Below are 23,931 nucleotides of genomic sequence, written 5' to 3'. Positions count from 1 at the left end.
TGCATTTTTTCTCCCCTTACCTTAGGAAGGATATTATTTCCATAGAGGGAGTGCAACAAAAGTTCACCAGACTTGTTTCTGGGATAGCGGGACTGTCCTATGAAGAGAGACTGGGGAAACTGGGCCTGTATTCTCTAGAGTTTCAAAGAATGAGAGGTGATCTCATTGAAACCTATAAAATACTTAAAGGGATAGACAGGGTAGATGCAAGTAAAATGTTTCCCCTGGTTGGGGAGTCTAGAACCAGGGGAGACAACTTCAAAATAAGGGGGAAGCCACTTAGGACCGAGATGAGGAGAAATGTCTTTACTCAGAGGGTTGTGAATCTTTGGAATTTTCTACCCCAGAGGGCTGTGGAAGCTCAGTCATTGGGTATGTTTAAAGCAGAGATTGATAGATTTCTAAATACAAATGACATAAAGGGATATGGGGATAGTGTGGGAAAAAGGCATTGAAATGGATGATCAGCCATGATTGTATTTAATGGCGGAGCAGGCTTGATGGGCTGAATGGCCTACTCCTGCTCCCATGTTCCAATGTGCGGGGGAGGACCACATAGGAGCACTTGGGTTGTTATTTTGATATTAGATGTCACCTTGCTGTGCATGCATATTAAATAAATTCGGAAATGGTGCACCACTTAAAGAATTCTTTACTCTTTTAAACACTGCAGGGCCATTAACAGTTCACTGGCTCTGGCAAAGGGTGTGATGCACCAGATGAGGTCAGTGTGTTTCCCATGCCATTGCCTCACGTGAAGACAGGTCCAGGGACATGGTAAGGGCATTCAAGAAAACAGCAACTGGTCTGCAGAAGGTCAAGGATTTATTCGACTGACTTGGTGTGTGAGGCTTATGTGAAATGTGCTTGCATTAGTGAGTTGCGAGCCTCCCTTGCGTGTATCTCATTGCATCGTGCTGCTGTCCCTTGGGGTCTTCATTTCTTTGTGCCTGGTCACCATCTCCCTACATATCCTCATCCTTGGAGAAGGCATCGTGCTCCAGGATGTCCTCATTGTTCAAAGGTTCTCCCCTCTGTAGTGCCAGTTTGTGCAGAACACAGCACATCACCAAGATATGCGAGACCCTTACTGGGTATATTGAAGGGCTTCACCAGATCTATCCAGGCATCAGAACCATATCTTTAGAAGGCCTATGGCCTGCTCGATGGCTGCTCAAGTTGTGCTGTGGCAGGTGTTGTATTTTTCCTCTGCATCTGTGCTTGGGTTCCTCAGAGGTATTAAGCAGCCATCTCTTTAAGGGGTAGCCCTTATCACCCAGTATCCATCCTTGAAGGTGCGCGGGGAGCCTGAAAATGTCTGACACCTGGGACTGCCTTAGTATGAAGGCGTCAAGACAGCTTCCTGGCAACCTAAAGGATCTGCTTATGGTGGCCACAGACAAGCTGCACATTGAGCTAGTGGAATCCCTTCCTGTTGATGAAGACTACCGCCTAGTCAGTGGGAGCCTTGATTGCCACATGCATGCAGGTGATGACAACATACACCTGGGGGAATCCAGTGATGGCCTCGAATCTTATGGCCCTCTCAGCCTCACTGTCCGGATCGGTGCAAAAGGACACATACTGGCCGGTCCTCTTGAACATGGCATTGGTAACCATCTTGATGCAACTAGGAGATGCCAAGATATCTCCAGAAGATTCCTGGAATGATCCTGGGGCATAGAAATTCAGCACCACAGTGAACTTCAATGCAACAAGCATTGGGTACCTGCCCCTTCTCATAGGACTCAGTTTATTCGCCATCAGGGTACACAGCTCGCTGACTGCCTCAGTGGTGACACTGCTGCTCTGCAATTTGCAGCAAGTTGAGCCTCCAATGGTAGACCCTCTCTGGGTTGGTACTGTCATCTGCGTGCAAGAGGCTGGTTGCCTGCCCCTCTGTAACCTTGCCCTCACTGCCCCCTTCCAGGATGATGATCCTGGTGCCCCTCTGGGTGCTGCTGCCTGTGGCTGCAGCTCTCTCCAGGTTTTCAGTGGTCGCTGTTCATCTTGCTAATCTGCCTTCGTGTGGGGAATCCATGAGTGCTGTTGCTGTATCTGGGTCTTGAGTGAGGTTAAACTCTGTCAACAATCTCATGCTCTCCTGTGGCACATATTCCTTCCTGTAGCCATTTGCCTGGCAGCTCCCACTGTCAGCTGTCAGGCAAATGGAGTTATTTGGGGATGGTGGCATTCTCTGGATTGTGCTCTCACCAATACTTGTGACGGTGGGTCATGATGTCTTAAGAAAGTTCCATCTTGGTTTCGGGACCAAGGTGACTATCGACACCTCGATCCCTACATCTACAATGCTGGGTCAGTGTTGTGAGAAGGGAAGTTTTTAAGGAGGCTCCAGGAGGAGGTGAGTGGCCATACTTTGCCGTCACCGATCATGATAATGAGGTCGAGTGAGTATTCCTTCCACCAACAGGTAGAAGTAAAGATGCATGACTGTTTGGTATCATAGATGAGATGGAGATTGGAGGGTCAGCCTCCAGTCATCTCGTTGTTCACCCGCTTGATCTACATTTTGGTAGCCCACAAGTAGTGGTGGCTTTTGAAATCACCGACGCAAATGGCTGGGTGGTGGACAGTTGGTAAGGTGATGGTGTCCATGTCTCTGTCAGCAGTTTGTAAACATTCACAACAGTCAGCTTGGCCACTCTGATTGTTATGGGGAACAGTGAGCTATCTGCTGATGGTATTTCTTCAGCTTCGGTAATTAAGTCCAGATGTACATGACCATACCGTATTTCACATGACACTGGCATGCTATCATGTGAAATCCACAGTTCTGTATCCAGTATGGGTTGGGTTCAGGTACGTTGGTTTCTTAGAAGGAAAGCATGTTCATCATTTGCGTTTCAAGGTCCCTCGAAATGACCTCACATTTCACTCTCGATAGACCTTTAACCTACTCAACTGATCATCAGGGTTGGTTGGTCGATCTTCAAAGGGACCTTTGGTTGACATATTTGCTGCTTTCATGTTTTCAGACTGGGTGGACGGGGTAGAATTAGAACATTACAGCGCAGTACAGGCCCTTCGGCCCTCGATGTTGCACCGACCTGTGAAACCATCTGACCTACACTATTCCATTTTCATCCATATGTCTATCCAATGACCACTTAAATGCCCTTAAAGTTGGCGAGTCTACTACTGTTGCAGGCAGGGCGTTCCACGCCCCGACTACTCTCTGAGTAAAGAAACTACCTCTAACATCTGTCCTATATCTATCACCCCTCAACTTAAAGCTATGTCCCCTCGTGTTTGCCATCACCATCCGAGGAAAAAGACTCTCACTATCCACCCTAACTAACCCACTGATTATCTTATATGTCTCTATTAAGTCACCTCTCCTCCTCCTTCTCTCCAACGAAAATAACCTCAAGTCCCTCAGCCTTTCCTCGTAAGACCTTCCCTCCATACCAGGCAACATCCTAGTAAATCTCCTCTGCACCCTTTCCATGGCTTCCACATCCTTCCTATAATACGGTGACCAGAACTGCACGCAATACTCCAGGTGCGGTCGCACCAGAGTTTTGTACAGCTGCAGCATGACCTCGTGGCTCCGAAACTTGATCCCCCTACTAATAAAAGCTAACACACCATATGCCTTCTTAACAGCCCTATTAACCTGGGTAGCAACTTTCAGGGATTTATGTACCTGGACACCAAGATCTCTCTGTTCATCTACACTACCAAGAATCTTCCCATTAGCCCAGTACTCTGCATTCCTGTTACTCCTTCCAAAGTGAATCACCTCACACTTTTCCGCATTAAACTCCATTTGCCATCTCTCAGCCTAGCTCTGCAGCCTATCTATGTCCCTCTGTACCCTATAACATCCTTCGGCACTATCCACAACTCCACCGACCTTAGTGTCATCCGCAAATTTACTAACCCACCCTTCTACACCCTCTTCCAGGTCATTTATAAAAATGACAAACATCAGTGGCCCCAAAACAGATCCTTGCGGTACACCACTAGTAACTAAACTCCAGGATGAACATTTGCCATCAACCACCACCCTCTGTCTTCTTTCAGCTAGCCAATTTCTGATCCAAAGCTCTAAATCACCTTCAACCCCATACTTCCGTATTTTCTGCAATAGCCTACCATGGGGAACCTTATCAAACGCCTTACTGAAATCCATATACACCACATCCACTGCTTTACCCTCATCCACCTGTTTGGTCACCTTCTCGAAAAACTCAATAAGGTTTGTGAGGCATGACCTACCCGTCACAAAATCGTGCTGACAATCGCTAATGAACTTATTATTTTCAAGATGATTATAAATCCTGTCTCTTATAACCTTTTCCAACATTTTACCCACAACCGAAGTAAGGATCACAGGTCTATAATTACCAGGGCTGTCTCTACTCCCCTTCTTGAACAAGGGGACAACATTTGCTATCCTCCAGTCTTCCGGCACTATTCCTGTCGACAATGACGACATAAAGATCAAGGACAAAGGCTCTGCAATCTCTTCCCTAGCTTCCCAGAGAATCCGAGGATAAATCCCATCTGGCCCAGGGGACTTATCTATTTTCACACTTTCCAAAATTGCTAACACCTCCTCCTTGTGAACCTCAATCCCATCTAGCCTAGTAGTCTGAATCTCAGTATTCTCCTCAACAACATTTTCTTTCTCTACTGTAAATACTGACGAAAAATATTCATTTTACGCTTCCCCTATCTCCTCTGATTCCACACACAACTTCCCACTACTATCCTTGATTGGCCCTAATCTAACTCTAGTCATTCTTTTATTCCTGATATACCTATAGAAAGCCTTAGGGTTTTCCCTGATCCTATCCGCCAATGACTTCTCGTGTCCTCTCCTTGCTCTTCTTAGCTCTCCCTTTAGATCCTTCCTGGCTAGCTTGTAACTCTCAAGCACCCTAACTGAGCCTTCACGTCTCAGCCTAACATAAGCCTTCTACTTCCTCTTGACAAGCGCTTCAACTTCTTTAGTAAACCACGGCTCCCTCGCTCGACAACTTCCTCCCTGCCTGACAGGTACATACTTATCAAGGACACGCAGTAGCTGCTCCTTGAATAAGCTCCACATTTCGATTGTTCCCAACCCCTGCAGTTTCCTTCCCCATCCTACGCATCCTAAATCTTGCCTAATCACATCATAATTTCCTTTCCCCCAGCTATAATTCTTGCCCTGCGGTATATACCTGTCCCTGCCCATCGCTAAGGTAAACCTAACCGAATTGTGATCACTATCACCAAAGTGCTCACCTACATCTAAATCTAACACCTGGCCGGGTTCATTACCCAGTACCAAATCCAATGTGGCATCGCCCCTGGTTGGCCTGTCTACATACTGTGTCAGAAAACCCTCCTGCACACACTGGACAAAAACTGACCCATCTAAAGTACTCGAACTATAGTATTTCCAGTCAATATTTGGAAAGTTAAAGTCCCCCATAACAACTACCCTATTACTCTCGCCCCTGACAAGAATCATCTTCGCTATCCTTTCCTCTACATCTCTGGAACTATTCGGAGGTCTATAGAAGACTCCCAACAGGGTGACCTCTCCTCTACTGTTTCTAACCTCGGCCCATACTACCTCAGTAGACGAGTCCTCAAACGTCCTTTCTGTCGCTGTAATACTCTCCTTGATTAACAATGCCACACCCCCCCCCTCTTTTACCATATTCTCTGTTCTTACTGAAACATCTAAATCCCGGAACCTGCAACATCCATTCCTGCCCCTGCTCTACCCATGTCTCCGAAATGGCCACTACATCGAGATCCCAGGTACCAACCCATGCTGCAAGCTCACCCACCTTATTCCGGATGGTCCTGGCGTTGAAATAGACACACTTTAAACCAAGTTCTTGCTTGCCAGTGCCCTCTTGCATCCTTGTAACCTTATCCCTGACCTCACTACTCTCAACATCCTGTACACTGGAACTACAATTTAGGTTCCCATTCCCCTGCTGAATTAGTACTTTCGAGCATTTGGTCATCTTCTTGATGGCATTAGCTGACAAGTTCTTGATGAATTAGCACACACAGGCAGACCATGTATAGGCTGTCATCAACTATTATATAAACATCCTAACAAGCAACAGTAAGTTCTGCAAATATCTTGGTAACAAGACCAGTCAGGCACAGATGCTCAACAATGGTCTGGCAGAACAGTCAATGCTTGCATCATCCTTTTTCAACATCTATATGGCGAACATATCCCGTGCCAAATCCCAGAAGCTCATCTATGCTGATGACATAGTACTGCTGATGCAAGCATTAACAGTAGGATGTTCACCAGCGACCTGAACCTACAGAAATGATACATTTAGACCTGAAGCCTCTGCCCCAATCCAGATAAAGCAGTTGTTTCTGCTTTCCATCTGAACAATAACACCACTGGGAAAGAACTGAACAGGTTGAATTTTGTGGCTAGGCTACAGGCCCCGACATTGGGACTAGAAGCTGGTGCCACTTCCATTTGGGCAAGGAGCGGCCAGCTGCACACAATCTTCCGGCGGTTGGCAATTAACAGTGGAGAGGTGCGGAGGCCGACAACTGGACACATGGAGCTCCACAGTAGGGATAGCTGGAATGCTGCAATGGGAAGCCCATAACCCTTCAATCTATCTGTTTCCTCATGCAGGTCAGGCTGAAGAGCAGAGAGCTGGAGAGACCAGGGGGCAGCTGGCCGCCTCTGAAGAGGAGGAGAGAGCCTCAGAGGATGCACCATCACCAGCGCAGATACTCTCACATCGGTGGGTATCCGCTCGTGCTTAGATTCAGGGACATAACCTGGTTAGCACATCACAGACGTGCCCAAGTGGCTGACGGAGGCTGTAGCAGCCAAGACCACTGACTGCCGGAAACTAGGGCAATGCTGAACCCCAGGCTGATGACATGCACCTGGAATCATCGGCAATGCAGTAATTGCTGCAGCTGCAGTTTGAGGTAAGGAAACATCTGGTGGAGTTTCCAGAGGCTATGCGCAACCCAAGTGTGGACAATGGATGAGTACATCCAGGCTCTAAGTGCTGCCATGTCTCTGACGGGTTTGGCTTTCTCCATGGAGAGATTGGCGACCCTCATGGAGTGTCAGATCAAGTAGACCAGTCAGTGGATGCCAGAGATGCTCACACACCTGCATGCCATTGCCTCGTCCATGAGTTCTATGCAGTAGTGGCAAGGCGAAAGGGGACAAGGCACCTGACGTCTCCACCAGGTGCTCATGCTCCTCAGGTCAGCAGGGAGGTACAAGTGTGCCTTGCAAGGGAGGAGGAGTAGTTGCCTTCTGCATCTGGGAGCTCCTCTCAGGGCACTCCTGGTGTGGACAGTGTTTCCTCATCCCTCTGCCAGTGACTCCAGTGCCTAAAGTAGCCGTGATGACAGAGGAGGGCTCTGCACCTGTGTCAGTGCGTGTCAGCATGATTGGGCCCCCCAGGCCTCAGGCAGCCAGAGGACGTCTGCCGAGGTCACCTCAAGCCATGGGGCAGCAAGATGAGCAGCCTGCCTCCACATCAGCTGTAAGCACAGGGGGAGCACCACGTAGGAGAACGTATAAGAAATTTAACAAGAGCAACTGGCAACACTTGGGGTTCACAGATGAATAGAGTATCAAAATGTTAAGCCTCACATTTGTTGTGCCACTTAATAAAGGATTAATATATTTTGCCCTACATCTCCTTCCAATTCTAGCTGCCTTTTGGGACTACAGTTACACCCTGGCTCCCTCAAAGGGCTAGTTAAGAGGGACAATGCGTCGAGCGGTCAATGCTTCACCCTTGCGACTCTGCAATGTGCACCTGGGCGCTGGGCAATGGATGCTGAATGAAAGAGGCAATAGCAGGACTGCAGAAAGGTCACACTTTATTGATATGGCTCCAACAGATAGTAAGGGTCATATGAAACATCTGTATATTAGTGCTTCCCGAGCCTCCCTTGCACATATCTCATTGCGCCTTGCCTATGGTCCCTGGGGCCCTTCATCATGCATTACCAGCTCAGGAGCCTCCTCAACATCCTCATCATCAGAGCAGGTATCACGATCCACAAGATCCTCATTGTTCAATGCCTCCCCGCTCTGCAATACCAGGTTGTGCAGTGCACAGCAGATTATAATGATACACAAGACCCTTGCTGGAGCATACTGAAGGGCTCCACTGGATCGATCAAGGCGCCTAAACTGCATATTAAGAAGGCCTATGCCATGCTCGATGGTCGTTCACGTTGCCCTGTGGCAGGTGTTGTACCTCTCCTCTGCATCCTTGCGTGGGTTCCTCACAGATGTTAGCAGCCATGTCCTCTGTGGGTAGCCTTGTCTCCTAGTCTCCATCCCTGACGACATGTGAGCGGGGTCGGAAAAGTGGTGGCAACTGGGACTGCTGAAGTATGTTGGCAAAGTGGCTGCTTCCTGGGAATCATACACACACCTGAAGGATCCTTCTGTGGTGGTCACAGACCAGTTGCATGTTGAGTGAATGGAAGCCCTCCTTGTTGATGGAGGCTGCATGCTGATCTGTGGGTATCATGATGGTCACATGCGTGCAGTGAATCATACCCTGCACCTGGGGAATCCAGTGATGGCCCCAAACCCTATAGCCCTCTCAGCTTGATCGTCTGGATCAGTGTGAAAACACACATACTCACTGGCCCTCTTCAGTTACCACCTAGATGTGTCGATATGCAGACTGTGATATTCCACACATATCTCCAGTGGATCCCTGGAAAGATCCGGAGACATATAAATTCAGCGCTACAGTGACCTTCAACACCACTGGAGAGGTGCAGTGTTCAGAGACACTGCTGCTCGGATATTTGCAGGTAGTTGAGTCTCAGTTGGTAGACCTTCTCTGGAGGGTACCCTCTTCTGCACTCAGGAGGCTGGTCATGTGCCCCTCTGCCCCCTTCTCCTGAGTCCTCACCTGGAGGCAAGCCCTCTTGTTGGCCCTGAGGTTGCTGATCTCCCATTGCCTGTGGCTGGATCTCCCTCCCTCTGCTGCTGCTCCTCCTCAACAGGGGCTCCAAAGCCTAGGTCAATGAGGCCCATGGCAGGTGACCCCTCTCAGTGTGCAAGGCCTTTTATGCAACAGCACCCCACCCTCCTTTCCCCCTCCTGTTTCTTCTGCTCAATTGCAATTGCCCTTCATTTACTGCTACCCTCACTGCTCCACCCTCTCTGGCATGCCATGCTGGCTCTCAATGACTGCCGGAGAGAGCCAGAACTGAGCTCCCACTTGCTCGCTGCCTTCTTTTACCAGGCAAGGCTCTGAAGCTCCATTGTTCCCACGCAAAATTCAAAGAAACCCTGTAAAATTGCTCTCAATTGGCCAATTAATTACCTTAATTACCTTTCTGCCACGTCCATGCACAAAGTCCTCCTGCCACATCGGCCGCTATCTCAAAAAATGTGGAAATGACGTGAAGGTTTTGGACTTCCAGTTCGCCATCTTACATCCCGATTTTACGCACCTCCCGGCCTCTGAGCCTGGTCCCACAGGGCTCGGAAAATTTTGGACAACATTTCCTTCTGTAGAAGACGACATACCTATGAACCCACCCAAAATACCTGGGCATTACCCTTGACAGGGTTCTCACCCATCAGCCTCATTTCATCAACACTGGACTAAAGGTAAAAACCAGGATGAATCTGGTCTAGAAACTCACTGGAAAATCATGGGGAGGACAGCCAGAACACTTCATTTTTCAACAATGACCCTTTGTCTACTTTGCTGCCAAATACTGCTCTGCTTCATGGTCCTGCAATCACCGCACAAAGATCATGGATGTGCAGCTAAACGCCGCCATGAGGATAGTGTGAGGGATGCTCACACCAGAGGATGAAGTTAGGGAGCGTGAGGAAGTAATAATGGGGATGTCACAGTTTGCAGGTGAGGAGGAGCAAGTAGTAGGTGCTGAGGGGAATCAGGACACTGATGCTCAACTGGCAACACATGTTCTGTCAATGCTCTTCTGTAATGGCAGCAGTTGTGTCATGCTGCTGTTTCTAAACAATTGGAGAGGAAATCCAAGTGCTGTTCAAGCTGAATAATAATCAGTCAACTACTGGATACATATTTACGGAACACATTGACTTATACAGCAGCTGGTTGCGATGTTGGACTGGAAAGAGCTGAAGGTAGAAAAGTTGAGGGCAGCGGTGACTGTGACTGTCACTGTTATCGCATTCCCTATTTTGCAGATTGGCTGCAGGTGCCTTTATAGTAGATGGCACAATTCTGAAATTCCCTCTGTATTTACTAGTAGCCTGGAGAGTGTATTGCATTTGGTCAGTGTCAGGTAGGTGGGCCTGGGATTGCAGAGATACTTGGTATCATTATGACTGGTGCCAACAGGTCCTCCTGGCATTCTCTCTTGCCCCTTGTATCACTTCATCTATGAAATACTGTAATTGAGGTACTTTAGAAGCAAACCCCACGGGCAGGATTTTCCCTGCCGGTTTCTGAACCCTGCCAGCAGGATGAAATGTGGGTTAGAAGCCTGTACCCCGTGAGAAACAGTCATTCATTGTGATTTTCCCTGGGGCGGCCAGAGGACGAGCTCACCATCCAATTAAGGGCTCTTGAACCTGGAGCATCAATAGGAGTCCTTTCAGTTTGAAAGCAGCTGCAGGAGGCATTGGACGGTAAGTAAGGGAGAAGGCACTTCAAAATGAAGGCAGCCCCCCCCACCCCCCGCCAACCTTTTTAAAGTTTAAATTAAAAACGGCTTTTGAGCCACTGTTGTGGTTGATGGGGTGGCGGGGGGGGGGGGGGGGGGGGCAGGTAGTGTTGGGGGAGAAGTGGAAGCCCCTCTTCAGGGCAGTCTGTGACTGCTGCAACACCCGGCAGGCAGGGAAGGCCTCCAGGCCTGCCTGGTGCATTAGCTCCCCAGTCTACAACCTCCAAGCAGTTACAATGGCCCCTGTTGCCTGCGGGGATCTGGAGGCCAAATGGAAAATCCCAGTCGGCCTCCTTTAATTGCCCTTAATAGGCCATTAATGACCTTAATCGGCTACCTGCCACATGCAAGTGGATAGTCCTGCCGCACCCCCCATATCCTGCATTCGCAAAAATGTCTTGCGGGTGAGATGGAGCTGGGGAACCAGCATGCAGGCTGGTGGCGCTGTTTTTAGTGCCCACCCACCTTCAATCCTAGCTACAGTGTCTAAAGATGAAGCCTCAAGAATTCCTGTGGAACTTCAGTTTACTGTGAGATGGCTTTCCATTCTGGTTTGCAGTGGAAGTTTGTACTCTAACAGCATCTTTTAGGAGCTTCTCTTTAAAAATATTTCTGTTTTGTTGAACTCTTTTAAATGCTTCAATTATAGTTGGCCATCCAGTCACTTTGCAGATTGTCCCATGTCTCTTGCATCAATGTAAACACTCCCCACCAACTTACAGCCCATTCATATAAGTGCACAGGCCCTTTAAATTTTTTTGCACATCTACACACACGTGGTAATTTAAAGGCGTCAATTTTTGTGTGCACTGTGCAGGAACTTTCGGGTTGCTGCACAGCCACATGTCTTAGAGGGAACATTGCTCAGTACCTGTTCTGATGCTAAAAAAAATCCCCCGAAAATTTGCTGAGCAATTTTTTTTCCTCCATCCCTTTAAAAGGTTTGTCCAGGTGCTCATCTTGGGCAGACTCAGTCCAAAAATGATGGGAAATTGTGCAAAAGACTACTTCAATTAATATTTAAGGATATTTGCACAGGATAGTAATGTGCTTGTGCAGTTTGTGCAACAGCAACTTTAAACTGGCCTAAAAAGCCAGCTGGAAATGAAGCCTGGTCCGAATCAGAGATCCTGTAAAGTGGATCCCTGACAAATTTCCTGGACTTCGTACTGTCTGTGTCACATCTTTGTGCTTACCAGAAATTCTCCCTCGTTATCTGAATAAAGGGCTCAGAAGAAAACTGAGTTGCTACATACTTCAAAAAACTCAACATCTGTCTATATCTAATCAAAACGTCTGTGGCATTTCAACATGCAATGGCTGCAACTGAGGTGAAACTGTATTAGCAATGTTAGCAGTGTGACTGTGTTACCACAACTGAAATCCTTTGTCCACTATTTTAACGAAGGTACTGACAGTGAAATTCATCATAGGCAGTAATGCAAAACTGGCAATAGTGAATTGGCAGCCTGTCTCACATAGCACCTGAATTTCCTTTCTATTGATTTCAATGGGTGGAATGTAAAACAGGACAAATTTCACTCCGTTAGTGAAGTGTCAATTAAACATATTCACACATTAACGTGCCAATATCACATGGCAGGATTTCATGTAATAAAATAATGTAATGTAATAATGTTTATGTTTACACAAAATACGAGTGACAATTTTCTCAAAATAATAATATTCATTTTTCTAATAGTCATTGCATCACTTTATTAAAAATACCTTCAGCATTCATTTTGTCTGTCACACTTAAGGCAACACATCTTTAGATCTGCAAATTTTGCATCATGTTATCACCAGATTGACTCAAATTGTATATTCATAAAACAGCAACCGATGACAACTAAAGAGGTAGGGTTTGTACAAATCAAAATTAAAGAACAGGGTTAGAAAAAATACCAATGAGGGACTTGTAAGTACATGATTTTCTTTAATAATACTGCATACCATGCCAAAGATATTTGGTAAAGATGAAAAATTGCAAACAAGCTTAATCTCTTCTTCAATTTTATATTCAATGGTCCTTACTAGTAAAACCTGAGCTGAAGAAATTGGAACAACCTGACCATTGTTATTGTAGGTTTCAAGAATTTGTAATTTATATCTGTAACCATGAAAGAAACAGAACGAATTGTTAGGAAAAACATTAATGGTAAAAGTTAGGATTAAAAAAATAAGTAGATTTGATCTGATTAGTGTGCTTTAATTTACAAAATACAAAGCAGATAGTATACATAATGGTAGACCAGTCATTATGGTACTAGACTAGCAATAGGAGCTCAAATCCCAAAATGGCAATTTGTAACATTGATTTCAATAAGTCTATTACTTTGTGGGTACCACTAAATGTTGAGCATGAATGCTGTTGGAGTGACATAAATAACCATCTTAGTTCATTAATATCCTTCAGGGAAAAAGAGCTGCGACCCCCACTCGCCCTGGCCTACACTTCTCTTCATTCCCACAATATATGGGAATATAGTGGTCCCCACCACCTTTTTGAGGTAATTAGAGATGAGCAAAAAATGTGGTCTTGTCAGTATTGTCTACAAATAATTACAAAACAGATAAATGTTAATATTTATGTTATAGATATGTAACTTTTGGCAATTTAATATTGTATTAGCAATGATGGGTTAGCCTTGATGATAGGAGTGAAGTAAGCATTTTAACCGCACTTGACTGTATCTAATTGCATGAGAGAAATAAGGAGATGGGATTGCAACAGCATATTCCCTCCAGCTCGCCATGAATGAAGCCATAAGAGATCAGTTGGCTTTACTAAATATTTTGCTAATTAGATGGGAAAAAAAATAGACTTGTGATTTTGGCTTCGAAACATTGAGGGACAGACTCAGACAGAAATATGGCACAGAAGCAACAACACTTACCCTTCACTGTCCTCCTGGCTCTGGAGGTAATAATTAATACTGTTCACCAAGAAGCTAAAAAGACGGCCATAAAGTGACTTTGCCAGAAGGTCCCTGTAAAAATTTGCCACATCCACTGTGTGTCTCCTCAAAATCACATCTCCTAGAGTGGGAAAAAAGAAAAAAGGAAAAATAAGTTGGACTATATTTTTTATGTTTACAAAATATAATAAAGTAATAAAAAAGGTTCTTGCATAATATGAAAATTACCTTTAAAATACTGAATATCAGATGTTAAGGCTGAACTGAGGTCGTCAGGTGAGACTTGCAGGATACCAGCCACTGGAAAACAATGTACTTTAAATTGCATGTTTACCAGTTCAGTTTAGATCATTTCATAGTGGAGACAGTTAAAGAGAATTAAAATGCACTTAAAATCACAGGCATTTCCCACTGAAGGTATGACATAGCAAGGGTTCAATTCTTTTCACACTCTTAATAAATAAAGTTTTTTTTTGCATTTAGTCTAGTGCGAGACAGTGGGATGTAATGAATTGCGCAAAGTTGGAGTGGTGCATCCAATTAGGACAGTACCCATTCATTGTTGGGACGAAGGGTAGTGGAAATCTGGAATTCTGTCTCTCAGAAGGCTGTGGATGCTGGATCAACTGGCAATGGCATGAAGAGTTATGAAATAGAGGCAGTTAAGTACAATTGAAGTACAGATCAGCCACAATCTAATTGAATGGCACAACAGATTTGAGGGGCTGTATATTCTACTCCAGTCCCTATGTTCATGTGACAGATAGCTTCAAATTCAGCAGAGTGGTGAGATGAAGGCCTCTTCCTCTCAGTAATATAATAAAAGCAAAAGACTGCGGATGCTGGAAATCTGAAATAAAAACAAGAAATGCTGGAACCACTCAGCAGGTCTGGCAGCATCTGTGGAAACACAGTTCCGAAGAAGGGTCACTGACCCGAAACGTTAACTCTGCCTCTCTTCCTCTCAGTCCTGTCTTGGAATTAATTTGGGTGATGCTGACCCAACTGCTAGTGAGGTTGTGTCCATAATCCAAATATCCCTAGAATATGATATGAATTGGATTTGGTCATTAGTCTTATTATCTTAGGGCAAGTATAAGTCAGCTGGCAAATGGAGATGTTACACTGGTGAATAAAGAATATTCTCCAGGGAATGGCTGATGAAGTGACTTTGCTGATGCAGGCTAGGGAGATCTTTACTTTGCATTTGATTGTGGTATGCCTGATCTTGGAGTGCCTGATGCTGTCAAAAATAGATTTTGTTTTAAATAGGCATGTGTAATTAAATACTTATCATGCCAAATATAATTTCAACCAATATTAAATAATTTTATTCACATTTTCCACAGCATAAAATCAATTGCCCAAGAGAGATTGAATTGAATGTAATAATAAACTTGCACATAGCACAGAATTGTATTTATATTGCAGATTGTGCATGTAGTGACAGCAGTGTGTAATATTGGTGCAGAATTGTGTACATGGTGCAGAGTAGTGTATGTTATACTGAGCTGTATAATCTGGCAGAAACCCACTGCACGAGTAAAATTCAAACTCCTTTGAACTGATTACTGTATTCAGTAGTATTTGTGACAATGCAAATTTTGCAACATTTAAAGGGGTACCATCTTCATAAAATAAACGCAAGTCATTTTTTTGTTCACAGTGAGGAAGTGATAGACAGCATTTTAGTTCTTCTCTCTCCTGAGACAAGAAAACAGTTTTCTGAACATTTTTTCTTTCTATGATTTCCATACAGAACTTCTACATGCCTTTCATTAAAGGAAAGATTTTGAAAATTAGCGCTCCTGGCCCAAAGCTTCAAGCAGCAGGAGGACTTATCAGGAATCCATGTTGCAGCACTTCCATGTCTGAATTCCCAAATTACATTCAGAGCTGAATCCTAAGATCGACCTCTAGCAGGATCCTCAAGCTCTTGTGACAGCTCAAAAAATATCAGAGATAATTTAGTTGGACTCTATGGGGCTTTGCTAACAATGAGCACAGCAACACTGATGAGGCTAGGCCTGCTTTACCAACTACATTACCACAAGTACCAATATAACTACAAAACTATTCCCATCAAGTACCACTGTTTACTTATGTATAGGCAGGAGTAATACCAATAACTGGCAGAGGATATGGCTGGATTAATCTGAAATCAGGTGAGATGGAAAAGAATGCTCGAAGATTCTACTGTGGTAGAAATTTGAGACTTTGTCAGACTGCATTTTCTCTCAGTGTCTGTGGAATGTTAAATAGTGGTCATGTTAAGTGTTGTGCTGACTCCACCTACTGATGTATTTCTGTTATTCACCCATCCAGGCACACTCACAGACAGCAGCTGGCAGCTCTCTGTTCTTGAACACACTGACCTTGTTCCAGTAATTGCACATCTGACACGTATGCTGTATCGCTATCTGTTCGAATCAAAAACTGGACATCCCCAAGAAGCAAGATCGCAGATAGAATCAGAAACAGGTTGTCAACTTCCTAAATCAGAAAAAACAAAACACAGTGAAGAAGCATGAGGCTGTTTCAATCAGCTGTGAGTTTATTTCCTGTTCAATTGTATCATGTTTTGAAATGTGCTGAAATATAGGAAACTAGGAAGATAGGAACAGGAGTAGGCCATTCAGCCCCTCGAGCCTGTCCCGCCATTCAGTGAGAAACATGTTCTGATCAGTTATAAATATCACATTAGCAATCAGAAATATTTTAAATACTGTGCTATAATTTACTGAATAAACAGTTGTTTTAATAACAAGAAATGCTTGCTTTGGATCAAATTGCATCACTAGTGCTCAAACTAAAATGAATAAATGTCCTGCTATATTTTGCTGGCGAGCATTAGAATTTCATTCTGTGGTCCAGTGACATTTCTCAATCTTGGCGACAAAGGGTGGCACAGTGGTGCAGTGGTTAGCACCGCAGCCTCACAGCTCCAGCGACCTGGGTTCAGTTCTGGGTACTGCCTGTGTGGAATTTGCAAGTTCTCCCTGTGTCTGCGAGGGTTTCCGCCGGGTGCTCCGGTTTCCTCCCACTTCCAAAGACTTGCAGGTTGATAGGTAAATTGGCCATTGTAAATTGCCCCTAGTGTAGGTAGGTAGTAGGAGAATGGTGGGGGTGCGGTAGAGAATATGGGGTTAATGTAGGGTTAGTATAAATGGGTGGTTGGTGGTCGGCACAGACTCGGTGGGCCGAAGGGCCTGTTTCAGTGCTGTATCTCTAAATAAATTCCAAAACTCATCAACAGAAAATTGACAACAGGTTAATAGTCATTGGGTTGTCTAGCAGGAATCATTTTGAAAGGAAGTCACACAAAACAAATATCCAGGTATATAGGGTCTATTGTCAAATCTGTTATGTGCCATTCCACTTCAGTGAGAAATGCAAAGCTGATTTGGCTTTGTTGCATTGCTGAAGTCACATTAGTTTATCATAATATTAAGTCACATTATTGTTTCCTAATATTCATACTTGCAGACATACTGATGTTTAAAGAAATCCTATTGCACACATAAGGCTGGATTTAGTATTCCTATTGAGGCTTCTGGTAGTGGACACAGAAGTGGGTGTCATTGCCGCTCGTCATGTGTGCGGCGGGCTCACTATAATCATATGACAGGTGGCTAACTATCATAATGGAGGCACGGGGCCCATCCAATCACACAATGGGGGTGGACTTCAAGGCGCTGAATATGCCATCAGATGACTCCGGAGCAAGGTCTGGGGCCACATTTAAAGCATTCCCAATCCTGCCTGCATTGCTGCCTTAGAGTCATTTACTATTCACTACTGAAACTGTTTTTGGAGTGACTCCTAGGAACACTTCCAACCCATGGAGAAGGACGCCGCAGTATGGCAGAGGCAAGACACTGGGTGGCCCCACGGTTTAGCGATGCCTTCCTAGAGATTCTTCTCCAGGTTGCAAGGGAAAGGCGAGAGGTCTTTTTTCCCAGGGATGGCAAGAAGAGGTCCTCCTGCCTGCCCAAGCCAGCCTGGATGGAGATCACAGAGGTCAGTAACCATGGGGTCACCCCTCCAATACAGGAAGAGAGTCAACTATCTCCTACATTCTGCTGAGCTTAATGCTCCACATCTCTCTCCTCTTTGGAGCTTGCATGTGGCTATGTGGGAAGACGTGGGACATGGGGAGGAAAAGGGGTTTAGGCATCACCACATCCTGCCAAGTGCATGACTGCATCTCAGCCACAGGCCACTATTTATGAAGTTCACCCCCATTAACTCCTTTGAGAGCTGATGACCCATATAGGAAAGCTTAGCAGGATCCGAGAGGATGCCACTACCAGAACTGTCCTGTTGCTCTTCCTGTGAAGTCTTACCATCTCCCTTTTTCCACTTGCAGGACAAGCGGGCCCATAACAGGGAAACCTCAAGGACTGGTAGAGGGATTCCAGATATATGGCCACTCTCAGCAGCTGAGAATGAAGCACTGAAATTAGAAGTGACCCGGGGAGCTGCTAAATAGCGGATGGTGAGACTGGAGTCTCCACGCAACAGAGTGAGGATTGACTTCATTCGACAGCCAACACACTTCTGGAGATCCACACCATGCAGAGTTGGCATGACAAGATCTACAATGCCTAAACCACACATATTTGTGTTCTCTCATGCAGGTCGGTGTCTGCAGGAGGTTCCAATTGAAGGGGAACAGCTGTCAACCCCTGAGGAAGATCAGGAGTCAGAGGATGAACCATCACATGACTCTCCTGCAGAATCCACCAGCGCAGGTACTTCCATCTCAGTAGGTTTCGGCGGGAATCAGGTTCACAAGCTGGTGAGAGCACCGGACGCCCCAGAGCAACTGGCTGAGGCTGAGACAGCCGAGGCCACTGACAGTCAGAGGACTGTGGGTGGCCAGGCCCATGCTCAGCCCCAGGCTCATGATGAGCTTCTGGTGATAACAGCAAGGGCAAGCTGGAGTTACAGAGAGAGGTAAGGTAACATCTGGTGGAGATGCCAGAGGCCGAGCAGCCATGAGTGGAGTCCATCCATGCCATGAGTGCTGCCCTGTCTCAGGTGTTTGAGCACACAGCTTCCTATGTCAGGAGGCTGGCGACCCTCAGGGAGAGCCAGATCCCACAAATGCATGCAGACCTGCACACCATCACCTTAGCCATGAGCTCAACGCAGCAGTGGGAAAGCCAAAGAAGGATGAGGCACCTGGACTCTTCTCTATGTCCTCGTCCTTTTCTGGTCAGCAGGGAGGTCAAAGTGAGCCCTGAAAGGGAGGAGGAAAGGCTGATCTCCACAGCTGGGGGCTCCCCTCAGGGTGCTCTGAGTGTGGATACCAGCTCCTTCCCTCCACCAGTGAACCCAGCTCCAGTAGCTGTGACACCTGAGGTGATTCTGCACCTGTGTAGGACACCGTCAGGCAGCTGGGGCCTCCAGGCCTCAGGCCTCATGCAGCCAGAGGACACCTCCTGACGTCATCACAAGCCAAGGGGCAGCCTGATCAGCAGCCTGCCTCAAGCCCAGCTGCTTTGCAGGGGTTACCTCATAGAAGCACTTGAAAACATATAACAAAAAGCACCTAGATGCACTTGGGATTTCACAGGTGTTTGACATTTGCCATTTGTTTTGTCTTAAGAGTTTTTTCATTATTCAAGTTAATATTCATTGTGGAAAATGCTTATTCTTTCATGCCCTAATAGTGAGATGCTGACTTCACCCTTCTCTCTTAGTGGGCTGCGAGTGTAGGCACAGCCCTCCTTTGGCAAGCGCCTCATATGCCAGATCGCGTGGTTAAGCTGGGCTCTAGGCACAGAACCAAAGTGGAATGAGGTGACATACTGAATGCATTGAAGTGAGTCTTTATTAATTTCACTATGAGAGACCATCATGGTGGCTGGAAATGGGTAAGTATGAGACTGTCTCTTGCTTCCTTGGCGTGTCGTTCAACCTGCTGGCTTCCGATGCAAGGGGTTCAAGATCCAGTGCAGCCTGTTCATTAGCCTCATCTGCGTCTTCCTCATCAGTTGAGGAGTGGCGATCAATCATGTCATCTTCATGCAAGGCCTCCCCCCCCCACTTCTGCAGGGCTAGATTGTGCAGAGCACAGCAGACAAGCATGACACATGAAACACTCGTTCAGGTATACTGCAGGGCTCCACTGGATCAATCCAGGCACCGGAATCTCATCTTCAGCAACCCAATGGCCTGCTCGATGGTTGCTGAGGTGGAGCCGTGGCAAGTGTTGTATCTCTCGTCTGCTACATTAATAGGATTCCTCACAGGCGTGAGTAGCCATGTCTTCATTTAGGTAGCCCTTGTCCCCATGAATCCATCCCTGAAGGTGAGCAGAGGGCCTGAAAAGTAGTGGCACCTGGAACTGTCGAAGTATGTAGGTGTCGTGACTGCTTCCCAGGAAGCACACACCTGCAGGAAACGCTTTTGGTGGCCACAGACCGGTTGAACGTTGGTATGGAAGTCCTTCCTGTTGATGAAGGCAGCTGGTTAGTCCGTTGGAGCCCTGACGGCCACATGCATGAAATCTATCACACCTTGCGCCTGGGGGAATCCAACGATGGTCCCGAATCCGATGGCCCTTTCTACCTAACTGTCAGGATTGGTCCAATAGCGCACATAGTCTCTGGCCCTCTTGAACAGGGCAGTGGTCATCTCCTTGATGCAGTGGTGAGCTGCTGCCTGGGAGACCCCACACATGTCTCCAATGGATCCCTGGAAAGATCCAGACACAGAGCGGTTAAGTGCCACTGTGCTCTTCAAGGCCACTGGCATAGGATGACCACCGAATCCCATAGGTTGCAAATCATCCTGCAACAGGGCACATAAGTCAGTGACAGCCTCCCTGGAGATCCACAGTCTTCGATGCCACTGACGCACGGACATTCAGAGGTAGCTGATTTGAGTCAGGTACACTCTCTGGCACAGGTGGGTCCTTCTTGGTATGGCCGGCTGCTATTGCTCTCATTGCGGAGTTTCACAGGCAGGTACAGCTGCCTCCTGGCCCTGCCTCCATTGGATGCACTGCATCACAGCATAGAGGTTCAAAAAGACAGGGTGTATGGGACACATGCCAGGTGACCAGTAAGCATCCAGAATGCTGTCCTTGCAGAGATGAGATTGCCTTGGCAGCTTTGCCTTTGATACTCCTCTCGGCTTCCTCGCTAATGACCCTCAGTACCCACCCATGCTGAGGGTCAACCCTCTCACCCAGTAGTATGGCCCACCCTGTAATGCCACCTAGCAACACGCCCACTCGGCATTGCCACCCGGTAGCATGCCCACCAGGTAATGACACTCGGCAACATGCCCACCCATGCAGAATGCACAGCACTGTTGGTTGACAATTGCCTCCACTCCCCCTCTTCCCTTAACCAGTGCTGGTCATAGCTACCTTTCCTTCACGGCACTGAGGCCTCGCCTTGGTGCCACTACCTTTCAGCGGCAGGGGATCCGAAGGCACGTGAGGGCCGCCTGTTCTCCACTTAATTCCAAGCCCCCCATTGAATCACTTTAAATTGCATTCAAATGTATTATACCCAGATGTTTAGCAATTCAAATTACACTCCCATCATGTTGGGGTGGCAGGGCCGCCTTGCAGCTTTCCCACCGCTGACTAAATCCGGAACCGACATCACAACATCGGATATCCAGGCAGTTGCATCTGATGTAACTCTCTGGCCCTCCATGCCTTGATTACCATTCCAAATGAACTCACTAAATTCAGCCCATATAAACACTGGAATTCACATTGTCTGTATTTTACAATACAGTGTTACAGCCAAGATTATCTCCTTCAAAGAGTTACCAGGCTGTTAATAGTCAATATTTTAACTACTGTAAATTCTGCGGTAGACTTTAAAGAACCTATTTATTGGGTGGGCAGAGGACAGAGTGATCCCACTGCCATCCTGATAACCTTGGCTGCAGGTCCAAAGCATTTTCATGTTGGGTCTTATTTGAATAATATCTGTGACTGTCTGCTCAAACAAACGGCTTGCCAATCAGGGGAAAGGGAGGGTAATCCAGTGGTTCCTCCATAAATCTGTAGTAGGCACAGTTCAAGCATTCGCTCATCATGACTCAGGAATGGAACTTACTGGCCTCCTGCCTCATTATAAATGAAAAATCAAAGTTCATTAATTGGTTGATTTGACTGGCTTCTTCAGCAGCACCACTTGAATCTGTGACCTCCACCACCTAGAAGTTCAAGGCAAGCAGGTGCATAGGAACACCATTACCTCCAGGCCCCTTCCAAGTCACATACCATCCTTATTTAGACATATAATGCAATTTCTTCATCGTTGCTGGGTCAAGATTCTGGAACGCCTGTGGGAGTACCGACACCATAAGGGCTGCAGTTCAACAAAGCCCATCACCAGCTATTCATGGGCAACTAGCAATGTGCAATAAATGCCAGACTTGCCACCGAAACACACGCCCCGAGGAATGATATAAATAAAAGTCACATCTAATAGATTCTTGGTTTGTGTTCTCTATATTATGTAAAAGCGACTTAGTGGATGGTCAAGAGGAACTTGGCTCTTTTTTGTTGTGAGTCACAATGCACATTTCCTCAAATCCTTTTGGAACAAGGTCCGTTTCTGATGAAGGGTCTTTGACCTGGAATCTGAATCCACTTGTGGGTGAGTCCAGAACTAGGGGGCACTATTTTAAAATTAGGGGTCACCCTTTTAGGACAGAGATGAGGAGAATTTTTTTCCCTCAGAGGATTGTGTGACTTTGGAACTCTGTCTCGGAAGGTGGCGGAGGCGAAGTCATTGAATATTTTTAAAGTAGAGGTAGACAGATTCTTGTTAGGCAAAGGAATCAAGGGTTATCGGGGGTAGATGGGAGTGTGGAATTCAAAACACAAACAGATCAGTCATGATCTTATTGAATGGCAGAACAGGGTCGAGGTCCCGAATGGCCTACTTCTGCTCCTAATTCATATGTTAATACCTTTGTGTGTTTGTTAACTCTGTTTCTCCGTCCACAGATGCTGCCAGACCAGCTGGGTATTTCCAGCATCTTCTGTTTTTATTTCTGAAAGAATCTATCTTGGCCATAGATTCTCCAGAAGAGTGATTCTAAAATCATGTAATCTCTCTTAGGGATAACATTTCTCCCTGCCTTGAAGAATCATGCCTCCAATCAATGCAAAACAAAAAAGGATGGTCCCACTTCACTGCCAGCTTCTGAAATTATATTCAATCTGATGTCTCTCCCTAAACCCATATTCCTCAATTGCTGATCTGCTTCCAGCTGCTCAACACCATATTGGAATTGTAAATTGTCCAAGTCAAAGGGACTCTCTCTTTCATGTATAGGCCAAGAAGGTCCATTACTGATGCCTAATGTTAATTATATGGCAAAAACATCCAAGCACGTGCTGGTGGTAAGCATCAAATAACTTGCAGGCGGTACACATGTAATTTTCAAATAGGCTATGCCACCAGGCAACATTCCCAGCCACTGGCACTGGAATGTACATTTCCTTTTATGGTATCTTTTTGACTAATGATGGATAGTTCTGCACCTCTGCAGTCTACCTACCGTTCTTCCACCCATTCCCACTGGAGACTTGCACCCATCATCAATTTTGTCATTTAATCACTACTGCCCTTCATCCAATCCAAGATTGTCCCTTTTGCTCTTTTCCTGCCTCCACTGCCTTTTTCCCTGCCTCTGTATTTGCCTTATAAGCTGTTCAGCTGTAATATCTTCCAGATCTAATTGGCTGGATTTTACCTTAGGCAGATGGGAATTTGCCACCGATGTAAAGGTCGGTGGCGAGCCCGCTTCCGCCTAGCCCAGGAATCCGTCCCGTATTTTACGGGTCACTGGGCATTAATTGTCCCGAGGTGGGACTTCCATCCACTTGAGGGAGGATGTCCCGCCTCAGTGAGCTGCCGGCCAGTCAGTGAGCTGGCAGCTCTTAATCCCAGCAGCACGACCAGGAGCGGTGGGCACTGCTGGAACTGCAGCCCAGCCAACACCATGGAGCCTAAAGATGAGGTAAGTTGGGCTTGCCTCATCAGGGGTATCAGTCCTTCCCTGGTGAGGCTGCAGTGGTTCTTTGGGGGGAGGGGGGGGTGCGTCTTGGGACCTGGGGGTGGGTTGGAAGGCAGGGGCAGCCCTCAATTGGGCACCCTGTGCCCGACTGCCATGGCCCCCCGCGGGGCGTGGAAAGGCCGGCAGCTATCACTGGGCGGCCTTTCACATCCCCAGCACACCCACTTGCCACAGGTAGAATACCCGTGGAGGCAGGCGCTTGCCCTTGAGTGGCCGTTAAATGGCCACTTAAGGGCCTTTATAGGCCTTGGGTGAGCGGGCCGTTACCTCCCCCACC

The 23,931-nt window shown here is 46.5% G+C and overlaps 1 protein-coding gene across 4 annotated transcripts in view; it reads right to left on the bottom strand.

Moving 5' to 3' along the window:
• myo16 (myosin XVI) overlaps positions 1-23,931 on the bottom strand; it is an 878,535-nt gene that overhangs the window by 301,964 nt on the left and 552,640 nt on the right. For all 4 annotated transcript variants that reach the window (XM_068034136.1, XM_068034135.1, XM_068034137.1 and 1 more), the window contains 3 exons: positions 15,965-16,082; positions 13,818-13,889; positions 13,569-13,710 (listed from right to left, as the gene is read on the bottom strand). In XM_068034136.1, coding sequence (XP_067890237.1) covers positions 13,569-13,710; positions 13,818-13,889; positions 15,965-16,082 — 332 coding nt within the window. The remainder of the gene's footprint in view (positions 1-13,568; positions 13,711-13,817; positions 13,890-15,964; positions 16,083-23,931) is intronic.

The sequence above is a fragment of the Heterodontus francisci genome, chromosome 6 (genome assembly GCF_036365525.1).
Source record: "Heterodontus francisci isolate sHetFra1 chromosome 6, sHetFra1.hap1, whole genome shotgun sequence".
NCBI classification, from domain to species: domain Eukaryota; kingdom Metazoa; phylum Chordata; class Chondrichthyes; order Heterodontiformes; family Heterodontidae; genus Heterodontus; species Heterodontus francisci.
This window is presented reverse-complemented; position numbering and strand designations above follow the sequence as displayed.